The 24,645-nt window shown below is 45.2% G+C and overlaps 1 protein-coding gene across 2 annotated transcripts; it reads right to left on the bottom strand.

The window, feature by feature from the left end:
- Positions 1-2,923: 2,923 nt before the first annotated feature.
- Positions 2,924-24,635, bottom strand: LOC119860532 (vitamin D3 hydroxylase-associated protein-like). 2 transcript variants are annotated; one of them, XM_038414330.2, is made up of 15 exons: positions 24,292-24,635; positions 22,408-22,521; positions 20,749-20,892; positions 17,056-17,189; positions 16,527-16,733; positions 14,547-14,587; positions 13,664-13,788; positions 13,240-13,365; positions 11,996-12,093; positions 10,458-10,557; positions 9,344-9,387; positions 6,608-6,647; positions 5,066-5,174; positions 3,967-4,112; positions 2,924-3,251 (listed from the first exon to the last, which is right to left on the bottom strand). In XM_038414330.2, exons 1-15 carry the CDS (start codon positions 24,499-24,501, stop codon positions 3,069-3,071), a joined length of 1,821 nt encoding a protein of 606 aa, XP_038270258.1. In that variant the 5' UTR covers positions 24,502-24,635; the 3' UTR covers positions 2,924-3,068. The 2 variants fall into 2 exon arrangements, with proteins under 2 accessions (XP_038270258.1, XP_043346477.1); XM_043490542.1 differs by lacking the exons at positions 6,608-6,647; positions 9,344-9,387.
- Between the last annotated feature and the right edge of the window lie 10 nt (positions 24,636-24,645).

Genomic DNA, 24,645 nt, shown 5'->3' with positions numbered 1-24,645 from the left:
CTAGATCTTGCCCTGCTGTGGTGTCTCTCTCTTCATGACTCAAAGCGCCCCCTGATTGTGATTATGGGCCCCCCTTCCAGCTTCTGAGGTATCAATGTGCCACTGGACAAGCTGTCTGGATGCCACCTTGGACAGTCTCCATCCCACTTCTGGATCCTGAACCACTGCCCAGTGGGTGGTAGGGGAACCTGGGCCCACCCGCAACTCCGGGTTCCAGTTCAGGGACCCTATAAACTATGAACCCATGTCTACTCAGTCCAGTTCCCTGGGCTCTTCCTAGCTCCTGGTCTGTGTCTGGGTTTACCACGGGATCTTTCTCTACTCCCCATGCATACTTCATGCCTCTTGCCAATCTCCCTAGGCCAGGACAGGAGACCCAGGACTTACTCTGCCCCTGGACTTCCTCCTTATCCCTGACCAACTCCCTTTCCTCTAGAGAGAAACTGCAGGTTCCACCCTAGTTCTCACTTCCTGGCTTTTTAATCTAGCCTCCCTCCTCCCACATCTTGGCTTCAGCTGCAGTTAATCTTTATCAACCGCTAGCTGCATAACATATAAGATTAATGGGCCCTTTCTGGCCCACATTAGCCCACTCAAGGCTAGTGAGGGGTGAACACCCCATCCCAGGGTTATATAAGTACCAGGGAGAGATTGTAGGCAAATGCCCAGAGCATGGAACCCTCCCTGGTGAACGAGTTGGGGGAATCCACCAACAAGGCAAAACCTCACCATTTTCCCTTACAGCCATATCCTGCCTCTAGGCTGCTGTCTGTGTTTTTACGGGGCCTGCTCCAACACTTACAGAAATCAGTAGAACGATTCCCAAATGAGTTCAGCAGCCAGTGTGGGCAGCAGAACAGTTGAGCCTGCTTTGCTCCCCATGACAGGTGAATTCTAGCAGAAGCTGGAATAAGATATACAAACTAGAGCTGCTCCAAAGATTGCCAATATCTTTGATGGGAATTTAAAGAAATTGTGATTTTTTTTTTCCAAAATTTCCTGCAAAAGTTTTTCCAATTTTTTTTCAACACAAACTTGAAACTGAAAAAAGGTTGGTTCTCTAAGATCATTTTTAGTTTTAAAAAAAGAGTCGTCCAGAAAAAAATCCGTTTTTGAAAGCCAAAAGTTTTCACTGACAGTTGAAAATTTTGAACCAAAAAGTCCCCCCCCCCATTTTCGGTGGTTGAATCAAACAGAACATTTTTGACAAAAAAATTCTCTCTCTCTCTCTCTCTCTCTCTCTCTCTTTTTTTTTTTTTTTTGTTAAAGTGTTGCTGTAGATCACAGCCAAGTCTGTTTATTGCACGGAGCTAGTTACCGGGCACAAAGAGCTTTGCCACTAATGGCTAATCTGTGGATCAGTCTGGTCAACCAGGACTGGGAGTCCCTAGCACAGGGATGAGTGGCTCTTGGTTTTATTCTGCTTTCCATGTCCAGATCTCAGAGTGGTCGATCGCTTGTCTGTTCGACTCCACCAGCTGAGCAATGAGGTTGTGAGCCAACTCGTCTTCCCAGGGATTGGCTTCCACTGAATTCCACTGAAATTGTTGTCCCCCAGAGCCCCAAGATCTCAGCAGCAATGAGTCTGAAGAGTTCCAATGCAGATTTATCCAAGTGCCTTCTAAGCAGTGAACTTCAGTATCTCAAAGTCCACCCATCAAACCCTTCTGCAGCCTGTAGCTTCCTGTGTTTGCCACTAACCAACTGAAGGATGTGAGACCCTTTGCTGAGCCTGCCCTCCCAAATGAAGAATGTTGCATTTTGTTTGAGATCAAGAACATTTACCAGGTGGTTCTTTATTTTCTGCTCTTGCTCTTGGGCTGGAGCCAGATTTATTATTAAACACCAGTTATGTTCTTGACTGTGTACATGGAACAAACAAACAATCCCTGCCCCAAATTGCTTATAGTCTAAAGGCAGACACTGGTAAGACAGGATGCTCTGGGAGACCCTCTGCCAATGTTGACTGATTTTTAAAAAATGTATTTTGTTGTTTTCACACTCTCCTCCTGCTCTACCCCTTGCTCTATGTGGGTGAAGTGTCTTCAGACCTTAGAAAAGAAATGAACATAACATAAGAACGGCCCTACTGGGTCAGACCAAGGGTCCATCTAGCCCAGTATCCTGTCTTCTGACAGTGGCCAATGCCAGGTACCCCAGAGGGAATGAATAGAACAGGTAATCATCAAGTGATCCATCCCTTGTTGCCCATTCCCAGCTTCTGGCAAATAGAGGCTAGGGTCACCATCCCTGCCCATCCTGGCTAATAGCCATTGATGGACTTATCCTCCATTAATGTATCTAGTTCTTTTTTGAACCCTGTTATAATCTTGGCTTTCACAACATCCTCTGGCAAGGAGTTCCACAGGTAGACTGTGTGTTGTGTGAAGAAATACTTCCTTTTATTTGTTTTAAACCTACTGCCTATTAATTTCATTTGGTGACCACTAGTTCTTGTGTTATGAGAAGGAGTAAACAATCCTTCCTTATCTACTTTCTCCATACCAGTCATGATTGTATAGACCTTAATTGTACCCCCCCCTTAGCCATTTCTTTTCCATGCTTGGTTATTAGAGCTGTGTGACTACTTCAAACAATTCTCCAAGAAAACCAATTAATCAACTCCTTTCAGCCGCCTCTGCGGCTCTCACTCCCCTTCCTGCTTCTCACCAGTGAGTTTATGGCCAGGGAGGGTCCCAGACGCAACGAATCATTGGCAGATATTGATCGCAAATGGTGACAGGGATATCAAATCCCAGGTTCCCATGTGCAGTAATGAGTAAACTGGGGAATGCATGTGTGCCCTAGAATTTTTTAAAAAAAAAATTATTTTCCTGCTGCTCACTGATCCTTCAGTGAGATTTTGATCCTTTTTTGCTCTTCTCCCACCCTTTGGTTAAAAATTGAACCCAGGCAAATGGAGCACTGATTGCACAGAGTCTGGCTTTTAGTGAATTGTTAACGAGGAGAAGGGGCTTTTGAAGAGGTTTATTAATCACTAAAAGAAACTGTCTGATTCACAGAGGTGTCCTCACATTATTTCATGTCTTAGTAGGAAGTGACTCGGTTTATAAGTGCAAATCATCAGCGTCATCGTCATCATCATCATCATCATCAGTGGGTCCCACGTTCCTCTTCCTCTTGCGGGCAAGCGTCTCCACCTCCTTCATGAACCGCAGACACAGCTCCTCCTGCCACGGCAGAGCCACGCACTGAACGGCGACGGGCAGCCCCGTGGCTCCTTCCACGGCCTGCAGAGGAGACAAGCGTCCTGATGTCACGCAGGGCACTTGGGCCCTGACGGCACAGTCAGAGGGACCTACCAACTGGGTGAGAGGGGCACAAAGGGTCACGTGACCCTCCCCAGGGTCAAGTGCCCCCCCGCCGGACCAGGCAGGGAGAGGAAGGGGTGGGGCCAGAGCCAGAAGGGAAGAGGTGGGGCCAGAGCCTCTCCTCTTCCAGCCATGCTGCCTGCGATGCTGTCTGGTGCACCGGGCAGCATCCGGGAGTGGCTGCAAGGAAGAGCAGCCGAACATGCCAGGGGGAGCCGGCGCCGCGGGAGGGCAGAACCCCACGTGGGATGGGGAATGGATGTGGGGTGGTCACGTGCCCCCCTTTAGTCCCTCCCACGCGTGGCCTATCTAGAGCAGTCCTCCTGAAGTCAAGGGCACTGCTAGCAGATGGCATAGAGATACAGGGTGCCAGATCCTCAGCTGGTGGAAATCAGAGGAGCGACACTGAAATCAATGGAGTTCTGCTTTCCTGTGTGCTCACTGTTAACAAAGTTATCTCATGCATCTTCCATCCCTTCCCCAGCCCTCTGCCTCACCCTATCCTGTAATGCAGCCTCGTCACTAAGGAGTATGTGAAATTCCCCCCACCCGACCACTCAGAGGGAAATCAGATTGGCAGGGCAGGCTTCCCTTCGTATTGATCAGGAAATCGTCCTCTGTAATGTCAGCTAACCTCTCTCAGTCTCTTATCCCAGGGGTCGCTGTAGTGCCCTCTGTAATTCTTCAGCTCTTCTTCGTCAGCCTCCGTGACAACCGTGACCGGCAGAACCCCAGCGGGGAAATTCAAGACGTTGTATAAATTGGTATAGGAAGTAGCAGCTGGGAAGAGACAACAGAAAGAGCACTGATCATCAGGTTTCCAATTCTGTCGAGCCGCGCTTGGCATCTTGAATCCCAGCTCTGGGCAAAGTCCTTACTCCAAGGAATAGAACGCTCAGAGGATTTGCTGCGTGGTGCAATCTTCACTCATGATGAATGATCGGCGGCCATGAAAGGCTCCCTGTTGAGACGTTGGACAATTACCTTTCCCAGGACATTTCTATAAGACGGTGGCAGTCAGAAGTCTCCTAGCCTTGGGCTGAGGCCAATGTGATTCTGGGGTGTATTAACAAGAGTGTTGTATGTGAGACGCAGGCGTTAACTATCCCATTCTACTCGACACTGGCAAGGCCCCAGCTGGAGTAATACTGGGCACCACAATTTAGGAAGGATGTGGATAAACTGGAAAGAGTCCAGAGGAGAGCAACAAAAATGATTAAAGGCCTAGAAAACCTGAGCTATGAGGTTGAAAACATTGGGCACGTTTAGTCTTGAGAAAAAAAGACTGAGGGTGATTGGTAACAGTTTTGAAATATGTTACGGGCTATTATAAAGAGAATTGTGATTAATTGTTCTCCATGTCCACTGAAGGTAGGACAAGAAGTAATGGGCATAATCAGCAGCAAGGGAGATTTAGGCTAGATCTTAGGAAAACTTTCTCACTCTCAGGGTAGTTAAGCTCTGGAACAGGCTTCCAAGGAAGGCCATGGAGTTTCCATCATTGAAAACAAGTTGGACAAATGCCTGTCGGGATGGTCTAAGTTTCCTTGGTCCTAGCACAGCACAGGGGGTTGGACTGGATGACTTCTTGAGGTCCCTTCCAGCCCTACGTATCTATGATTGATAACTACTCTTTGAGTAGGTTTTTCAACCTTGAAAACTTGCTTCCATTTCTGCTAGTACCTCAACCATACCAGTCTAAATTGCTAGAGTTAGACATAGCTGGGGATTACCAAATAACTTCCCAGGATAGCCCTTGTTAAATGCCGGACCCAAAGCAGGACACAGCATAACATTCAGCTCCAGCTCCCTCCATTTAGCAATGAATTCTGTGCGGTAAGCCTAGAAAGAAAGGGAGACAGTTACAGTTGTAACTAAGCTACAGTTGTAGCCAATCTGTATTTTCTTTGAAAACTTGGGGGTTTTGTTTCACACATCTTGTGCTTCCTAGAAGACTACAGTATAACATACAGACCTGATCAAAAGATGAAAATTTGGCCAAAATTTCAGAACTGCAAAGTAATTTCCAATTCACGGGGTTCAAAGTGGGCCTATTTTTTGAGATCTATTTTCATCAAAAATCTTTTGTTCACTGAAAACGAAATTTTTGGTCAACAAAGCTGTTTGAATAGTTACTGTTTGATAACTGTTTGAATAGTTATTTCAAAATGTTGAAATTTTCCATTTCCTGAAAAGTGATTTGGTAAACTCAAATTTTTGACTATCCAGGTCATTAAAAATATTGAGAAAAACAACAAAAAACATGTCCATGAGGTTGATAATTTTTCACAAAATATTTCTGGTTCAAAAAAAGGAGGTTTTTCCAAACTAAAAAATTTCAGCCACCTCTACTAATATACCGATTTACGTGTGCATGACTGCCCTTTGCTGGATGGACTACCAGACTTGCTTAAGCATGAATATATCTTCAATTAGAGGTTGAAGCCTCCAAGAATTCTGTTTTGCAAAAAAAATTCAAAGTTCTGACATTTGTTTTTGTTCCGCACTGGAATGAAAGCAAGATCTTTAGAATTTTTTCACAAGAAATCAAGAATGAGACACCAACACACACTGCAGAATAGCCAGTTAGGGCACTTGCCTAATATGAGAAAGAGAGCCAGGATCATGTCCCTGCTCCAAATTAGGCACAACAGAGGTTTGACCCTAGAGACCCTACTTCCTAGGTGAATGACCTAACCACTGGGCTATTGGTTAGTCATCCTGGAACTGATGAATGTTCCATTGAAACCAATAACGTTGCTGTGAGAAGTTTCAATTGGCATTTTCCAATGGGAAACCAGTTAGTCCAAAAATTCCCAACCAGCTCTGCAACAGAGGCCACAAATTCTCATGCAGATTCTACTTTAAGTCAAGTGCTGACCATCTGTGTATTTGAATCCTTAGGTTCTGGGTTCTAGGCTCGATACCGCTACATGTGGTTTAACTAGCAATAATGGTATCCAGTGTTTGAAGCTATGGATATGCTTCACAAGGAAATACATGAAATTGTCCATTATAAGTTCTTCTTGTGCTATTTCTGCTTGGAGAAAGCAGGCTGAAGGATCATCTCTCCCTTGAGTGAATAAAAGCCTCTGTGCATATTAGCTTTGCCTATACTCTCATCACCTATTCTAGAAACGTTTCTCAAAGCGAAGTATGTCTGGTTTATTTTCACGTGATCTGCTTCAGTACTGCACTGACTGTGTAGCTGAAATGACCATTTAAATATCAATATGAAATCCTGATGATCTGTCTTAGTGAGAAAAGAATATTACCGCCACTGCAACATGATGCTTCCAAAGGTTTTTTGCTGATCTGGAAAATTTACAGGATTAATTAGTCATTGTCAGTACATCATATAAATAAAAGGCAGATAAAAATGCTGTTAAAATGATGAGTGTCATTATTACAGAACACAAATGACCACATATATGACAATGATATAGATCAAGCAATCATATAACATATGAGCCAAATACAGCTAGGAATACATTTAAAGAGCTTTTCAGTATTTATTTTAAAAGGGTATCATCACATTTCTTTTCACTCAGCCATATGGACAAAATCCACAATGAATTCACTTAAATCCATTCCCATCTAGCTTCATTGTCTCTCTCACACACACAGAGAATATGTGATACTGTGATGAGGTGTAAATCCCATGTGGATGGGCAAAAAGGTTAACTGGAGACAGCGCTCAGTTAGCCCACTTTATTGCACCTGGAGGGTGTGTCAGGCTTGATTTGTTATCAGACCCACCTGGGGAGGAGCTGGGTCTTCTTTATAAAAGAAGGAAGTGAAAGCTAGGAGGAGACCCAGGACAGAGAAGCCCAGGAGAGAGAGGATTAGAGGCCCCTCTCTCTGAGACAGGAACCACAGGGAAGCTCCAGAAGAGGAGCTGGGCAAGGGTCCAGGGAAGTAGCCCTATGGGTCAGTGTTCCACAACAGGACCAGGGAGCTGGGGAGAACCCACCAGGACTAACAGCTCAAGCCTGGATGGGCAGAGGTTCCTTCAGCCGGGTTTGTTTGGAGTTTTCTGCATTCTGTTGAGAGGAGACCCAGGGCAGAGGATGTAGTGAGCTCCCTCTTTCAGGGAGGCGGCTGCTCCTGAGGTCAACCTGAAGCCCAAGGGAAGACCAAGAGTTGCTGAGGGACAACAGCCTGCTGGAAACCCTGGGAATGGGGAGAACTGCACCAGCCATACACTGTGCAGTGGAATGAGATACAGGAGCCAGAGCACAGACGTGACGTCACTGGGTTGCAGCTGAGGCTGGCCTGAGTGAGAGGGCAGCCAGATAAGCCCAGTTGGTTCTGAAGACTCAGTTGTCTTTATATTTCTGTTGGATCCGTTAACAGACTCTAGGGAGCCGGGAAGGGGTGGGAACAAGACGACCTGGCTGGAGGGCCGAGCGACGAGAAGAGGCAGTTTACCATGGGACTGCGGTGACCATCCTCCCGGGGGGGTGTTAAATAAAGAAGTCGCCTTACCATGCCCAGCCACAAGGGGGAGTGACTGTGGTGAGTCAATACTCCCACAGATGCATACATGTCGTGAAATCAAAAGAACGGCCACACTGGGTCAGACCAATGGTCCATCTAGCCCAGTATCCTGCCTCTAACCGTGGCCAGTGCCAGGTGCTTCAGAGGGAATGAACAGAGCAGTGCAATTATTGAGTGATCCATCCCCTGTTGTCCACTTTCAGTGTTTTGGCAATTAGAGGCTATGGACAGTCAGAGCATGGGGCTGCGTCCCTGCCCAGCCTAGCTAGTAGCTGCTGCTACGCATTGAGTGGATGTTTTCAGAGAACCATCCACAGTGACTCCAAGATCTCTTTCTTGAGTGGTAACAGCTAATTTAGACCCCATCATTTTATATGTATAAAATCCCACCTATTTATCTTTTTTCTGGGAATCACAGCTACTTTTGTAATTACTGTATTTCAGAGGAACAACAGAAAAAAAATTGAAAAATAAGAAGTCCTCATTAGTCATATACACACACAAATGTAAGCATTTCCATCATTTACTGGATGATTTAATGGCCCTTGAGGCTCAGAAGATCTGGGTTCTATTCCTGGCTCTTGTCAGTTCCCTGCCTTAGTTTCCCCAACTGTAAAATGGGGGATAATGACACTAACCTCCTTTGTAAAGCACTTTGAGATCTGAGGATAACAGCTAGAGATTGTTTGATAACAGTTATAGATTATTAGATTAATGGGATTTGGGGAAAAGAAACGTTACTTGCTATTTCTATGTGATATACAAGCTGGGGCAGTTCCATTCAACACATACAGAATAAAAGTGCAAAGGCTTAATGGCGTGATCTAATTTCCATTAGGGCAAATGGAAAAGACCTCAACTCATTTCAAGGGAGCTGCTTCAGGCTTTACATGTGGGGATAGCATTCTGTAATCTGGGGGATCTCATCCAAATTCCACTGAGGTTAATGGGACCCTTTCCATTGGCTTCAATGGGCTTTGGATCCAGCCCCTGGCTTGCAAAATATGTTCCCAAAAGACTTTCACATGCAACACACAAACTCTTCAGTATGTTTCTCAAACTCGGACACCAGCTACGAGCTGGAAGTGGAAGTGCAGTTTGGATATAGACCAGTGTCCTACTGTGATTCACAATTCATACCTCTTGTACTGCCATCCAAGTACCTTTGTGAGCTAAAGCAGGGATTCCCCAGGCCAGGTATGTAGCCACGGATGTGTGTTTTGCCCCACTAGGAAAACAGCGACCTAGTCTGGCACAGAAGACACTGAGCACAGAGCACAAATCAAAACCCAAGCAAGAACCGGGAGCTCTACATTCCCTGAGGTCATATCAGGCCTCCAGTTTAAATAAAAATTATCTGTACAGCCTTGATTCTTATAAGGAAAGTGTTAAAATGCAGAGTCTCCTTGGGAGATATCGTCTTCCTTTCCACTTCTGATACCACGACAAGGGCACCCTTTCTATTTCCCTTAATTTGATGTTGCAGAGGAGCTTTTGACAGAGCCACTTACCCTACTCCACACAGTGCATTCAGATCTCTGGCGATTCGTGGATACTTGGAGAGAAACAACATTTGGAGTGAGTGGGTCACACAGTGCAGGGAAGTCAAAAGCAGCATCTTTCAGAAGAAAGCAGCTAGTCTGCTTCAGCTTTCCACGAAAACCAAATGCTAACCTACTGCCAGTTCTGTAAGGTTTGTGATTATTACTATCCTGAATGACCTGTTCTGCTCTCTGATAAGGCCTTCATACAGTATGAAGCAAGGAGAGCATAGTTTTATTTTGGTTCACCTGTTAGACCCACTAGGGTTTAAGACAGAAGGAGGAGAATCATATTCTTGACACAATTATTGTCGTAAGGGAAATGGTCCTAAATACAAGTTCTCATTCAAATTAAATTGGAGTAAATAGCTTTGGTTTTACACCAAGATTCCAGCGTTGCTTCAGACTGATTTATATCACAACAGCAGAACAATGCAAATAGGGTCCGGGACTTCACCACAAATGCTTGCTGTATAGATGCTCTTTGGATGCCTGTTTGCAATCTCATTTTCCAATGGGGAGGGGGGAAAAATAATCAGGAATTCAGTACACATCCAAAGGGAGCCATGCGTTCCCGCTCAATTCTTTCTGGGAGATTACCTGAATGGGTCTGTACTGAGACAGCTTGCATCAAAAATATTATCACTTCTTTGCTGGCGTATGGCTAAGGGGAAAATAACTGGTTTCAAAGAGCTCTTTTTGTACAAGGTATATTGGCCATAGACCCATGGAAGAGGAACATATTATGGGCTCATTCCCAAGCGGTGCAGAAGGCCAGCAAAAGGTTCTTATGCTACTTCAGACCCACCTCAACCTGTCTTTGAGGTCTCTAGTAGTATGTAGGCCTCTGCACGTCATTGAATTTCACCCTTTATGCCTACTGGGCACTAACGCCCGGATCATCAAAAGTTTTTAGGGGCCTAACTCCCAGGTACCACCTTGGAGGCTCTAGGCCCAAAACTAACACTAAGCAGAAAAGAAGTGTCAAGATAGAGGGTCTTCCTTCTCCATCTGTGGGAACCCTCCCAGCCTGTAGATGTTTGAGCATCTCCCACTGCAATAAGCGTGCAAAGAGGATACTTACCACAGGCTTTAAGATGAGGGCCAGAATCCTCTTCACCAGAGTGGGAAGACGGTAACAGTTGATCTGTGATTTCAGGTTCGGATCCACAATGTCCCCTTTGCTGGGAGGTAAGGGAGAAAGGAGGCAGTCAGGCTAATCCAGTTGTAGAGTGCTGCTTCCCAGGCAGCATTTTAGCATCTTTAAACAGTAAAACAACAACCCACACAGGCACCAACCCAAGGTATCGAGTCCTGAACCCCTGAGCGTAAAAGAAATCATTGCTCAGGGTACAAGTGTAGATGCTCAGGAATAAGTCTCTGCAACATGACACAAATGCTTCATTTACTATATTTCCATTTTTGCGGGATTTTTTGTTTTGTTTTTATATACCTTGGGGACTTGCCTGCACTCTACTGGCCTTCTACATTCATGTCCCATCACCCTAGTTCTGAACACGTCCACCATGAGTAAACGTATCCTCACGCAATCCTGTTGTTATTCTCCCCATGTTACAGCTGGAGCAACTGAAACACTCGGATATTAAATGACATGCGTAGGGTCATGCGAGGAGTCTGTGCCAGAACCAGGAATCAACCCCACATCTCATGAGTCCCATCCAGCACCTCAGCCACAAGACCCTCTTTCCTGGCCTTTCCATTTGTACATGTATTATGCTGGTTTGGGGAGGTGCTCTGGGTTGCAGAGTACTGTATACATCTGGCAGCATATTTTGATTTGGAATTCGGATGCTGTTGTGTAAAGTGGGGTGGGACCCAGATATCTCAGGGACCGCCTCACTCTCCGAAAACCTATCTTGACAGCTGTGATCAGGCAGGATGCCACAGCGGATGGAGCCCAGCGTGAAACTCACTGGGGCTGGACGTAGTCAGTGAAGGACCAGACACCATGGAATTCCCTACCAGCAGGGATTAGAATGAGCTTCAATCCCTTTCAGACTCTTCTCTTTGAAAAGCCTTTTCCATCGAACCACAAGAACAGAACGGCCAGCAGTCACGGAGACAGAAGACCAAGAACCACCACAGCGGTGCAAATGATGAAGTGGAGAATATAGTTCTACCCCACAGAAATTATGCAATTCCTAATGGTCTCAATGTCGCTTTGATGCTACAGCACCGGACCCATTAGGTGTGTGGACATATATGATTCAGGTTAGTGTGATGTGGCAGATGATGCTATACAAATATAATGGGCAGGTTGATTAGCCTAGACAATTGAAACTCAGCACCCACTAGAAGTGAGAATAATGGGACTGACAGAGCTTGCTCTCTGTTTAACATCCTGTAAATTATCCCAAACTAGTACGTCCTGGGAAGCCACAACCTTAGTTTCTTAATAGCATTCCTCAGAAGAGTCTCAGCAGGATAAGAGGACATGCAGAGACAACCCATCCTCCATGTTAATTCCAAGCTAACCAAACCTGGCCTCCTTGCAGAAGGAACCTGTCTACTGGTTCCTCCTTACGCCCCCTTGCCTGCACAACCCATAGAGCCACAGCAATCAGCCACCAGCCCTGTTCAAAGAAGACGGGATTTACTTACAATTTGTCCAACAGATTTGCAGCTCCATCAGAAAAGAGGCCTCTGGTGAAAAGCTCATCCACCATGTAATCAATCCGAGGGGGGGTAAAAGGGATGAGCTGCGTGAAGACCATCATTGCTCAAGAGGAGGCAAAGACATTATACAAAAATGTACGTTTGTAAAAACCTTGCAACCTTGCTAGAGAAGCAAAAAAATTGTTCCAAATTCAGATTAGCCACGGGTGCCCAGATGCATTTTCCCTAAACACTAATGTTGGAACACATCTGCAAAGTGTGTGTCACTGCCCCCTCTAGTGGCGGGTCCAGAGTGAATAACAGCCTACTACTTCCGGTAGCTAATGAAATTACTCCTTTACTCAAGTGGTAGAGGTGCTTTGGTACTGATTGTCCCAGGTTCAAACTCTCATAAACCTGGGTCTCCCTGATGATATGAAAAATTGCCCATTCTGCTGACTTATGCCCCCTGAAGAGAGTTGCCCTTTTGCCTGGCAAACCTGAGCTGGATTAAGGGACTGAGAGACCAGGAGCCATAGAGATTCAGATGTCTTGATATTCGTTGGGACACAACCATAAGCAATATTATGGGGAACTGGCACCCACTGCTGTTCGGAAGCCCTGAGCCATGGTTGGAGGTATGGAAAGAATTTTGACTTGACAATGTTTTAAGATGTCAACGTCAGACCAGTGGGCCAGCGAGGCTAGTGAGAGAGCAGTGGCTGGGAACAAAGACTATTGAATTAAGCTTTTCACTTTCTAATCTTCACAACAGGTTAGTGAATAAGCATGATCTCCATTTGACAGATGGAGAAGTGGGGGAAGCGGAGAAGTACATGATTTGTCCAAAGCCACCTGGCCCTCTAGCCCTTTTCTTCCCTGCCTCGTCCCCCTCCCTTCCCTTCTTTCTATTTAACTGATCACCTCCTAAGTAAATCCACTCCTGCCCCCCCCAAAAATGGTGGAATTAACATGACGTTTGCCACCATCCCATTGTTCCCTCCAACTTGCAAGTTCTACCCCTTCCTCCAGGCTGTCTCTCTCCTGTCTATTTAGATGATACGTTGTTTGGGTCAGGGACTGTTTTACGCTAGGTGCTGCATGAACACCAAACAGTATAGGGTCGTGGTCTCTGCTTGGGGCTCCTAGGCACTATGAAAATATACATGCATCATATTTTATGTTACTGGTGGGATTAGAACTCTGACCATTCCTGGCCCTCAGGCCAGCACTCAGCACAAGAAACGTACCGTATGCCCTGCCTCCTGGAGAAGCTTTCTGGTTTCCTGGACAGCCCGTCTCATGCTGGGCGAGGGCTGGAAATAGCCGTCTCCGTCGTAATACCCGATCCGAAGTGGGGCTGAACTGGAGTACACCTAGAAGCAGAGGAGCTTTCACTTAGGAATGGGGGGGATTGACAGACTGGATCAGACCCGAGGTCCATCTAGCTCAGTATCCCGTCTTGGACAGTGGCCACTGCCAGGTGGCTCAGTTGTGGGTGAATTGAGGTTCTGTCCAACAGTAAACCATGTTCTAAGATGGTCTGGCCATAGCTGGTTCCACAGGGCTATTTCCAGAATACAGATCATAGGTTTGCAAAGATTAAGATATTTTAATCCACGGCGCCCTGTCTCACAGAGTCTCCCTCATTGAGGAGCATTCTGAGTCTGTTACCTCCTCATCGAAGGGCAGGGGTGGCACGGTGGGGTCCAGGCGGAACATGTCGTCACACAGGAGAGCTCTCATGCACAGAGCCAGGCTGTCCACGTCCCTCGCCATTGGCCCTACCGCTCCTGTAACTGCAACCACAAATACAAGTACCCATCACTGAAGATGGAATGCAGAGGTACCCCATTACATAGTCCATCTCTTGACTAACACGGGGGAGGCTGTTCAACAACACACGGCATGGTGGGTCAAAAGCTTGGGGCCAAATCCTCAATCCTATTCTGTTTCCTTTGCATCAGGCAGAGCAAAAGGAGCAGACTGTGTCTGTAATCTCCCTGTTGGGGATACCCCTAGCAGGGAAGAGACCCCAGAGCCAGCAAAGCCGGTTCCTATCCTTCCCCACCTGCCATTTCCCAGACCAGAGAGGTGGCCAGAGTGCAACCTGCTCTGGCAATCTCCAACTGGCTTTAGGGACTCCATGCCAGCTGGTGCAGGTTAGGGCAGCTCCCAGGCTGCTCTAACCTGTATCTGGGGACAGGCCAGGCAGAGAATCAGGGTGCCATTGCCCAGCTCCCCAACAACACACCCCTCTGCGCTGCACCCAGAGACAGCTGGATGTAGCAGACAATCTTGTGCTTAATCATCAAAATAATTAAGATCCTCTTCTATGCTATGGCAGTGTGAAATTTAAAGGGACAGTGTTGTATTTCTTAAAATACCTACTCACCACTAATAAAAATGGAAAGTGACAGCACAAAGGGGCTGTAGCAGGGGCCAGAATCTGGCTAACCACCTCTTCCATTTTTCCTTGCTCAGAACTTGTCATAAACCAAGCATGTCTTTAACTAGCATCCATACATTATCCTCCAGGTAACTAGGACGGACTCACCTGATTTCATGCCGGCTATAGGACTGGCGAGACCATGGATGCTATGAAATATATAAAATGGGAAAAACAAATTAGCAACAGTTAACGGTATTTTGGAGGGAATAGCTCTCCCTGAACTGCAGATACTGCACTTGCTTCCGAAACAGACTACCGATGCTACTGTACAGGGAGATTTTGGCAAACCAGTCAAGTGCCTGAAACTGCTATTGGTTATTGCTAAAAGCAGCCAAGTCAGCAGGCCGTAAAGTGGCCATGCAGCAGCCTCAGCATAACCACGGCAGGAGGGGAGGGAGTTTTGGGTGCCAGTGAAAGGGCAGCTTGATCCCCTGTCCTTCCTGATAAGAATTGTGTTGAAGTTGCTGATACATGCATTTTAGAAGAGCAGGATGTGCTCCAGGAATGTCTATTGGGGCCTCAAGGCTGCGAACTCTGGGAAAAACCCACACCTTGTTAATCGATAATCAGAAGGAAACCTCTTGCTGGACCATTGAAACTGCTTACTTAAAAAGAAAAGGAGTACTTGTGGCACCTTAGAGACTAACAAATTTATTAGAGCATAAGCTTTCGTGAGCTACAGCTCACTTCATCGGGTGAGCTGTAGCTCACGAAAGCTTATGCTCTAATAAATTTGTTAGTCTCTAAGGTGCCACAAGTACTCCTTTTCTTTTTGCGAATACAGACTAACACGGCTGCTACTCTGAAACCTGCTTACTTAAAGTTTTTTTTAAGGAACATGTTTCAGAGTAGCAGCCGTGTTAGTCTGTATTTGCAAAAAAAAAAAAAAAAGGAGTACTTGTGGCACCTTAGAGACTAACAAATTTATCTGAGCATAAGCTTTCGTGGGCATCCGATGAAGTAAGCTGTAGCTCACGAAAGCTTATGTTCAAATACATTTGTTAGTCTCTAAGGTGCCACAAATCCTCCTTTTTTTTTTTTAAGGGACATGTCATTGTATTAGAAATAAGGGAAAAAGTTTGAGGTAGGGGGGACTCTTCAAGTCTGGAGTGGTCTCTCCCTCTGGATGCATCTTGTGTTCCCCCCTGGGAGACGGGCTGCCGCTGTGCCACTTGAGAGCCACAATCAGCTTCAGTAATCATCAAGGGTTGGGTCTGTTTTACTACTACTACTACTTTACTGTTTACTACTGTTTTACTGTTGCAGACGTGTGTAAGTGCTTGAGACTAAGTCAAGTTTAGCTTTAAGTGAAAGGACTCTTGTGTTGTCCCGTTTGTGCCAGCCATTGATCAGTCGGACAGCCATGTCTCCCCTGATTTATTTCCTGACACCACCTCGCACTGAGTAAAAGTTACCAAGAGGTTTGAGTTGAAAGAATCCCGGGTAACACTACTTGTACATGTGTTACCAACATGCATTGCACTGTATCTTGTCTATAGCAAAGGGTCTCATTAAAGCAGGAGCAACGTGGGAGGACAGAGCTGAGTAAGTGGATCCAAAGATGGGTACAGGATAAATTGTCATATGTCTTCCCGCGTGGATATAATCTAACTTCCTCTACAAAGGATAGTCCACACCCTTTGAAAAGGGCAGGTGAATTCTTGTCTCTATTAAATGCACCAAAATTTAGTTAACAAAGAGTTACAATTGCTCAGTACCCTCAGTGCCTTGTACCCTTCTAGAACGTGAAGGCTGGCTAAACTTAACCCTTTGAAAATCAGGAAATACAAAATACCATCCAGGACCAGAGACACGGAGGTCCAAAATCAATTTCTAGCAGCCCCACCTGTCATGCGGCCATGAACGTAGCAACTCCCCTGAAGCCATTATTCCCAGGTTAGCACCTAGGCATCAGTGCTTGTTGCCTCTGGGCGTTTTAGAAATGTCCTAGGCAGGGAAGCAGCCATAATACAATGGTTATGCAGGGCACAACCATGGCTTGGGGACATCTGATGCCTTGCTCCATTGACTAGTAAAACAGATTTCGCTAGTGGTCATGTGGTCGTTCTCTACTTCAGCACGTACCTCAGCCTGAATCCCGTCGGCTTGAGTCCGCACAACCCGCAGAAGCTGGACGGCAGGCGGATGCTTCCAGCGACATCTGTCCCAAAGCCCAGGATGGACCCTCCTCCGGCGATCAGCGCCCCCTCCCCTCCGGAGGAACCGCCGGGGCTTTTCTTGTGGTTCAGCGGATTCACCGTCTGGCCGAAGATCAAGTTGCTGCAGTCGTAGCTGAGCAAGACGGAAAGCAGCAGGTCTGTTAATTATTTCTATCTCTGCACAGACAGCGAGAGTTCAGGGTGTGGAAACGGGCCAGTGCGGGAGATCAGCATGGGAAGGGTTTGCGGATGACGCTGGATTGGAGGGGAGCGAAGGTGGGATGGTGATAAGAAGCAGGAGGGGCAGGTAACTTTTCTCCTGCGCTAGAGGTGGGAGGAACGGATTCTGCGGGAGAAGTGCTGAAAGGGAGAAGAAAGCAAAGCCAATGCCTCACTTGCATGATGTCTTTAGCGAGACGACAGAGACAGTTGTACTACAGAGAACAAGCTATTACTTTATCATGCTCTGCGGGACGTTGGTTTTCACAAACGGAATCGCCCCCTGCCTCTTCAAAACCTGGACTATCACGCTGTCCTCTTCCTCCACTCTGCCGAGAAACTGCACCAAGCCACCAGTGGAGACGTGACCCTTTGGGGGAGTGGGAAACAAAGCTCATTAGACATGCTGGGCTGACATGGTTGGAAGCTGGTAGATTTTCTCCCCAGGCTCCAGACATGGCAGCCCTATTGGTAAAAAGAAAATAGAAGACCCCCAACTCTTTAATTCGGAGGCTCTTTGTTACAAGGAGAAGCTGCTCTGTGGCAACTGGAGGCAGATGGTCTCCCCACTCGGCCACCAAGCATCATCAGAACTGATCAAAATGGACCTGCAAAGGTAACCAGATAACATTCCCACCTTCCTCCCTGGGGGCGTATATTGTTGGACCTGTGGCCTACTGCTCAACTTTTCACTATAAGTCTAGCTCATCCTCCATCCCTCTTCTTGCTACATGGTCAGTCAGTACATGGCCTCTGCAGCTTTACAGTCTTCAAGATGATTTTCATGAGCTTTCAAGCATTATACACATTTTCACCATGTGTCATTTGTCCAGATTTTAGCATCTTCTCGGAACCTGTCCATATTTCAATTCTGTTATTACGCCTGCATGTACACAGCATCGAAGACCTTTTTTGAGTATTGTGGCATCCACACCATGATATTGTCCACCCCAAGGGTTCTTCATCCAGCCTTGATTCTTTTCCATGGCTCATTTCCATGGCTTGGGACTCCCCAGTCCCAGGATAACACACTGTCCTCAGGAGTTTCCATTTCTTTCTGATATTCTCTTCTCCCATAATGACCAGGCCAGAGTGTGGCTGGCTTCTGTGCCGTTAGCTGGATGATGAGGTCTCCACAATATACTCAAGGCAGTGAGGAATCACCAATTATATCCGTGTCTCGGAGGGTATGGCTACACTACAATAACACACCCACAGCTGGCCCATGTCAGGTGATTCCCATGCACAGGGCTTGGACTGCAGGGCTATAAACCTACAGTGGAGACATCTGGGCTTGGGCTGGAGCCCAAGCTCTGGTACTCTGCAAGGGGAGAGACTACAGTGTCCAGCCTCTAGCCCATGCCCAGATGCCTACAGTGCAATTTTATAGCCCCACAGCCTGAGCCCTGTGAACCAAGCCAGTTGACCTGGGCCAGTCGCAGGTGTCTTATTGCAGTGTGCATTGCAAAGCAAGGTATGTCCACGGGTCCCATACAACCGGCCCATCTCTTTGATGCTATAAATTAGGAGACATGGTGGTGGGATCAATCGAGTATTTAAGTTAAACTTCCCTTCCTTCAGAAAGGGATAGACATGAAGGGCCAGATCTGCAGTTGATGCAAAGCTCCCAGTTCATCGGAACTGCCTGATTTACATGAGCTAAGGATTTGGCCAATTTTCACAGCGCCAAGAGGTGGGTGATATCCAGGAGTCTGTGGTTAAAGAGTCTCATCAAAAGCTGTTCAAAGGTTGAGGCCATCCATTAGAAAGCTTATTAGTAGGGCTATTGAACGATTAAAAAAAATGTATCGCAATTAATCATGCAGTTAAACAATAAGAGAACACTATTTATTTAAATATTGTGGCTGTTTTCTACATTTTCAAATATATTGATTTCAATTACAACACAGAACAGAAAGTGTACAGTGCTCACTTTATATTTATTTTTGATTACAAATAGTTGCACTGTAAAAAAGAAATAATATTTTTCAATTCATCTAATACAAGTAGTGAAGTGCAAACTCTTTATCATGAAAATTGAACTTACAAATGTAGAATTATGCACACAAAAAATAACTGCATTAAAAAATAAAACAATGTAAAACTTTAGAGCCTACAAGTCCACTCAGTCCTATTTCTTGTTCAGCCAATCGCTAAGACAAACAAGTTTGTTAAGTGAGCTGTAGCTCACGAAAGCTTATGCTCTAATAAATTTGTTAGTCTCTAAGGTGCCACAAGTACTCATTTTCTTTTTGCGAATACAGACTAACACGGCTGCTACTCTGAAACCTGAAGTTTGTTTACATTTGCAGAAGATAATGCTGCCCGCTTCTTGTTCTCAATGTCACCTGAAAGTCAGAATAGGCATTTGCATGGCACTGTTGTAGCCAGCGTCACAAGATATTTACATTCCAGATGCGCTAAAAAGATTCGTACGTCCCTTGATGCTTCAAGCACCATTCCAGAGGACATGCGTCCATGCTGATGACAAGTAATGCTCAATAATGATCCAAAGCAGTGCAGACCAAAGCATGTTCATTTTCATTATTGGAGTCCAATACCACCAGCAGAAGGTTGATTTTCTTTTTTGGTGGTTTGGGTTCTGTAGTTTCTGCTTCAGAATGTTGCTCTTTTAAGACTTCTGAAAGCATGTTCCACACCTCATCCCTCTCAGATTTTGGAAGGCACTTCAGATTCTTAAACCTTGGGTTGAGTGCTGTAGCTATCTTTAGAAATTTCTCATTGGTATCTTCTTTGCATGTTGTCAAATTTGCAGTGAAAGTGTTCATAAAATGAACAACATGTGCTGGGCCATCATCCGAGACTACTATAACATGAAATATATGGCAGAATTTGGGTAAAACAGAGCAGGAGACATACAATTCTCCCCCAAGGAGTTGAGTCACAAATTTAATTAACACATTTTTTTTTAACGAGCATCATCAGCATGTCCTCTGGAATGATGGCCAAAGCATGAAGAGGCATATGAATCTTTAGCACATCTGGCACGTAAATATCTTGTGACGTCAGCTACAACAGTGCCATGCGAACACCTGTTCTCACTTTCAAGTGACATTGTAATTAACAAGTGGGCAGCATTATCTCCCATAAATGTAAACAAATTTGTTTCTCTTAGTGATTGGCTGAACAAGAAGTAGGACTGAGTGGACTTGTAGGCTCTAAAGTTTTACGTTGTTTTGTTTTTGAGTAGTTACATAACAAAAAAACCCTACATTTGTAAGTTGCACTTTCATGATAAAAAGATTGCACTACAGTACTTGTATGAGTTGAATTGAAAAATACTGTTTCTTTTGTTTTTCATTTTTACCATGCAAATCTTTGTAATAAAAATATAAAGTGAGCACCGTACACTTTGTATTCTGTATTGTAATTGAAATTGATAAATTTGAAAATGTAGAAAACATCCAAAAATATTTAATAAATTTCAAATTGGTATTCTACTGTTTAACAAAAAGAAAAGAAGTACTTGTGGCACCTTAGAGACTAACAAATTTATCTGAGCATAAGCTTTCGTGAGCTACAGCTCACTTCATCGGATGCATTCGGTGGAAAATCATGATTCATTTTTTAAATTGTGATTAATCTTTTTGAATTAATCGTTGGTTTCAGAGTAGCAGCCGTGTTAGTCTGTATTCGCAAAAAGAAAAGGAGTACTTGTGGCACCTTAGAGACTAACAAATTTGTTAGTCTCTAAGGTGCCACAAGTACTCCTTTTCTTTTTGTGAATTAATCGTGAGAGTCAACTGCTTATTAGCTGTCTTTAGTCTGACATTTTTAGGGTGACTTGTTTGAGATAAAACACCCCTTTCAGAAGTCTAAACTCCCCGGTTTTTACAAACACCCCTGCTTACTTAGAACGGTACAAGGTAGTCAATAGACCAGCAGTTTATAGGAAATACCGTGCCCACCTTGCAGCCAATATGATCCTTGATGCTGACGGGAACTCCATACAGTAACCCTTTCTCCTTCTGCCTTTGCACTTCCCGCAGTTGCTCCTCGCAGCCTTGCATAAAATCTGTCACACAGTTCACTTCCCGGGTCACCTCCAAAGCCTTTCCGTGGACACGGAGAACAGCGGCAGGGCAAATACACCAAGAAGGGAAGGGGGTATAACAATTAATAAAGACAGTATATTTGAGGTTGAAAAGAGGGACCTTGCCAAACCTTCGGGGCTCCATTTTTCAGACTTTAGATTCAGTCCTTGGCCTTTCTATAGAGACTGTTAAGAAGTTTGCTCATTGTGATCAGTTGTTAGGACAGTTTTGTGCTCTGAGCACTTGTCCTATTCATCTGACATAGGCCACCAAACAGCTATTAAGATTGTGATGACTTCTGGTCTCCAATGTTGCCAACTCTTGCAACATACAGGGTTTCTTTTAAAGTCCCAGCTCCTGGAGTCATGTGATGACTTGAGACTCTCAGCTTTCATTTAAAAAAAAATAATACCTGGTGGTTGCAGAGAAAAGCTTGAGCATGTCAATCCGAAGGGCTCAGATACCAGAAGTCAAATAAAATGAACCCCCATGTTTATTTAATTCTTAGGATTTTTAAGCCAGCCAATCTCTTGATTTTTAGCACTTGACTCGTGACTTGGCAATACTGAGTCTCTATGAGTCTGGGCCAAATTCCAATTGGTGAGCTAGAGGTGCCAGAGTACATCTCTCCTTACCAATCCCTCTTCCTGCCTCCCCCCAAGATACCCAACTTCCCAGAATGCACCTGGAGAACATAGCTCATACTTGTGTGGTGCTCTGTCACCCTCTAGTGGCTGGGCCATACATAAATGATTAGGCTTCTACAGGCTTGGGTAACAGGAGCTAAAAGAGGTTTTAGTTCACGCAAAGTGGCTCACACTTTTAGATCCAGAGGTCCTGGGTTTTATCCCCACTTCCAATAACTAGGGGTGGGTGGGGAATGATTTTCCTTTCCCATAAAATTTTTTCTCATCCTAAATGGAACAAAGTTGAAATTTTCATGAACTGAAAATCCAAAGGAAAAAAGTGATTTGGGTCAATTGCAACATTTCATTTAGATTTCAATCCTTTCTTAATTTTTTAAACGGCAATTAGCTTAAATTTTGAAACAAAAAGCCATCTCAAACTGGGAAACCAGAATTTTTCATTTAGAAATTATTGAAACATCATCATGTGGCCAATTTAAAAAAATTCAACTATGTTCAGGTCAATAAAATTCATCAGAACCAACCCTTTCCCACCAAAACTTTCTTTTTCCACAAATCGGCATTTTCTGATTAAAAAAACCTTTCGCTGAAAAATTCCTGAGCAGGTCTACTGACAATGTTACATTTATGGCTCGCTCTTCTACCTCTGCAAACACCCCACTTCAGAGGACATGTGCAGTACCCATTCTCCACTTCTAAAAATTCCAGTGCAATGCATGCAATTTCCTAGGGCTTCATACTTGCCCCTCATTACCGGAATATCTGAGCATCGCTGTGGTAATTCCCCTCTCTCTCCACCCGAGACTACATTACCCAGCTTGCTCAGCAGAAACATAAAGGCTTCCCCTCCTAACTTTATAGGGCCAGTACACCTTGTTGTATTCACCTGATCTATGTACGTGTAGAGGACACTCTCTGGAGAGAGGGAACCTTCCTTCAGTTTTTCAGCCAGCTCCACAAGCGGCAGGGAGAGGATGTGACCAGCCTGTATCCTTGGGTTCTGCAAGGTGTAGATGCATTGTTACACAGGGAAGGTTTATAGAAAAGATATTACAAACAGTGGATCAATTACACTCAGGGAGTAACTCTGCTGAAGCCTGCTGAGTTACAGCAGGGATGAGCTTGGCTCCCTGGGTGAGCTTATAAACACCACCCAGGAGTATTAAAAACCTCTTGGTGATGATTTATTCATGCTCCTCCTACCTAAGTCCACGCTCCTCCTCCTCAATAGATATATCCCCTGCCAACATGGTAGAATCCATTCTCCTGGACTCTTATGTGAGTCCTCCCGGGTGAAGCTTCTTACAGCACTGGGACTTATCTTCTGGGTTAAATTATGGGACAAAGCAGAGACTTATTGAAAAATAAAAACATTGTTTGATTTCAGCGAGAGCACTCAAGCAGGTTGTCTGCTAAAATAAGTTAGCAATATAAACGAGTTAGCTGGGTCTGGGCAAATTAGGGGAGTGGGAAATAGTTGCAGAAATTTTATTTTACAAATTCTGACAGTGATTTACAAAGTGATGCAGATAAAAACTTTTAGTAAGAACAGAAGAATCACGATACATTTTGCAGGAAACAAGCCAGAAAATAGTTCCAGTCTGAGTCTTGTAAAAGGCAATTTTGTGGCAGTTTCCCTATGAAATTGTTTTTCCATTTTTGATCAGCAATAACTTTGCTGGATGATTTCTGCCTAGCTCTGCTAAACACCTCATACAGGGGATTTTTTAAGATCATAGAATCATCATAGGTTTCAGAGTAGCAGCCGTGTTAGTCTGTATCCACAAAAAGAACAGGAGTACTTGTGGCACCTTAGAGACTAACAAATTTATTTGAGCATAAACTTTCATGAGCTACAGCTCACTTCATCGGATGCATTCATCTGTAGCTCACGAAAGCTTATGCTCAAATAAATTTTTTAGTCTCTAAGGTGCCACAAGTCCTCCTTTTCTTTTTGCAGAATCATCATAGAATCTCAGAGTGGGCAGGGACCTCCGGAGGTCATCTAGTCCAACCCCCTGCTCAAAGCAGGACCAACCCCCAGATCATCCCAGCCAGGGCTTTGTCAAGTTGTTCACTTTAAAGAGGTAGCCTTGCAATGCAACAGACCGTGCAGGAGGAGGGAATGCATGGACACGCAAGATCCTGTTAATAATACTGAGCCTTCTCATACAGAAAACCCACTAATTACCTCTTTGTCCAAGGAGCTGCAGCAACCTTAGTGGTTTGAGTTGTGTGACACACTTGCATTACTTTTCTTTACAGCCTTTTCCTTGTCTAGTTAGTGCCTTGATTTTTCAGCTGAGACCAAGTCAACATTTTCAAAAGGTAATATTTAGATGGGAAAAGAAACGTTTGCATTCTTCTGCCCCCTAATTTGCAATTAGCTATAATTGTCAGTTTATACAATCTCTGCTCCAAAGACCTTACAATCTAAGAACTAGTAGATACATCCTACAGCAGCGTGTGCCAAAACTTCTGCTCATTTGTATGCAAGAGTTAAGCAGAAATAAAGTCCCTTTACTTGGGCCTTGCACCGAAGGCCCATGGCTCTCCAAAGGGAGTGGGGTTGAGGCCATGGAGAATGGGGGTGCAGCAGGCTGCACCTGATAAAGGGAGTATGTCACTGTATATGGAAGGGAGCTCCCCCTCGAGGTGGGCCACTGCTCAGCATGATCTTGCCCCCAAATGATTGCTTAGGGAATGAACAACCTCCACCCACTTGCTTAAGGTGACACAAATCTGCCCCTGGCCAGAAATCAAAAGTTACCTGCTGTTTAAACCGCTGAGCCACCTTTTCCATTTGTTCTAGACTGAGATCCCGCGTCCTCCTTGCCTGTTCCATCTTCTCCTGGATCCCCCTCTGCCCCACCCATCTCAGTGCCAGCACGGCTGCGGCTGAGCCGCAGAGCAGAGCTACCACGGCACGAGAATCGACCTTGCCCTCGGGCAGGAGCAGCCACAGATCTGCCTGAATCATAGCGGGACCGTCTCCCAGCCTTCACACCTGCCGATATGCTGTGCTCGGGCACGCGAGCAGGAAAGGACAGGCAAAGGCAGGTGCTACTTAGCCGCCTGCAGCGCGCAGTCAGCTAGAGACCAGCTCTGAAACAAGAGAGCGTAA

Source organism: Dermochelys coriacea, chromosome 8 (genome assembly GCF_009764565.3).
Source record: "Dermochelys coriacea isolate rDerCor1 chromosome 8, rDerCor1.pri.v4, whole genome shotgun sequence".
NCBI classification, from domain to species: domain Eukaryota; kingdom Metazoa; phylum Chordata; order Testudines; family Dermochelyidae; genus Dermochelys; species Dermochelys coriacea.
This window is presented reverse-complemented; position numbering and strand designations above follow the sequence as displayed.

What these genes read in the sequence shown, in the direction of transcription:
- LOC119860532 (XM_038414330.2), bottom strand. Translation starts at nt 24,501, where the DNA reads ATGATTCAGGCAGATCTGTGGCTGCTCCTGCCCGAGGGCAAGGTCGAT. An exon ending in CCGACGGGATTCAGGCTGAG is followed by an intron (nt 14,588 to 16,526) that starts GTACGTGCTGAA and finishes TATATTTCATAG; the next exon opens with CATCCATGGTCTCGCCAGTC. An exon ending in CCCTCATCTTAAAGCCTGTG is followed by an intron (nt 9,388 to 10,457) that starts GTAAGTATCCTC and finishes TTTCTCTCCAAG; the next exon opens with TATCCACGAATCGCCAGAGA.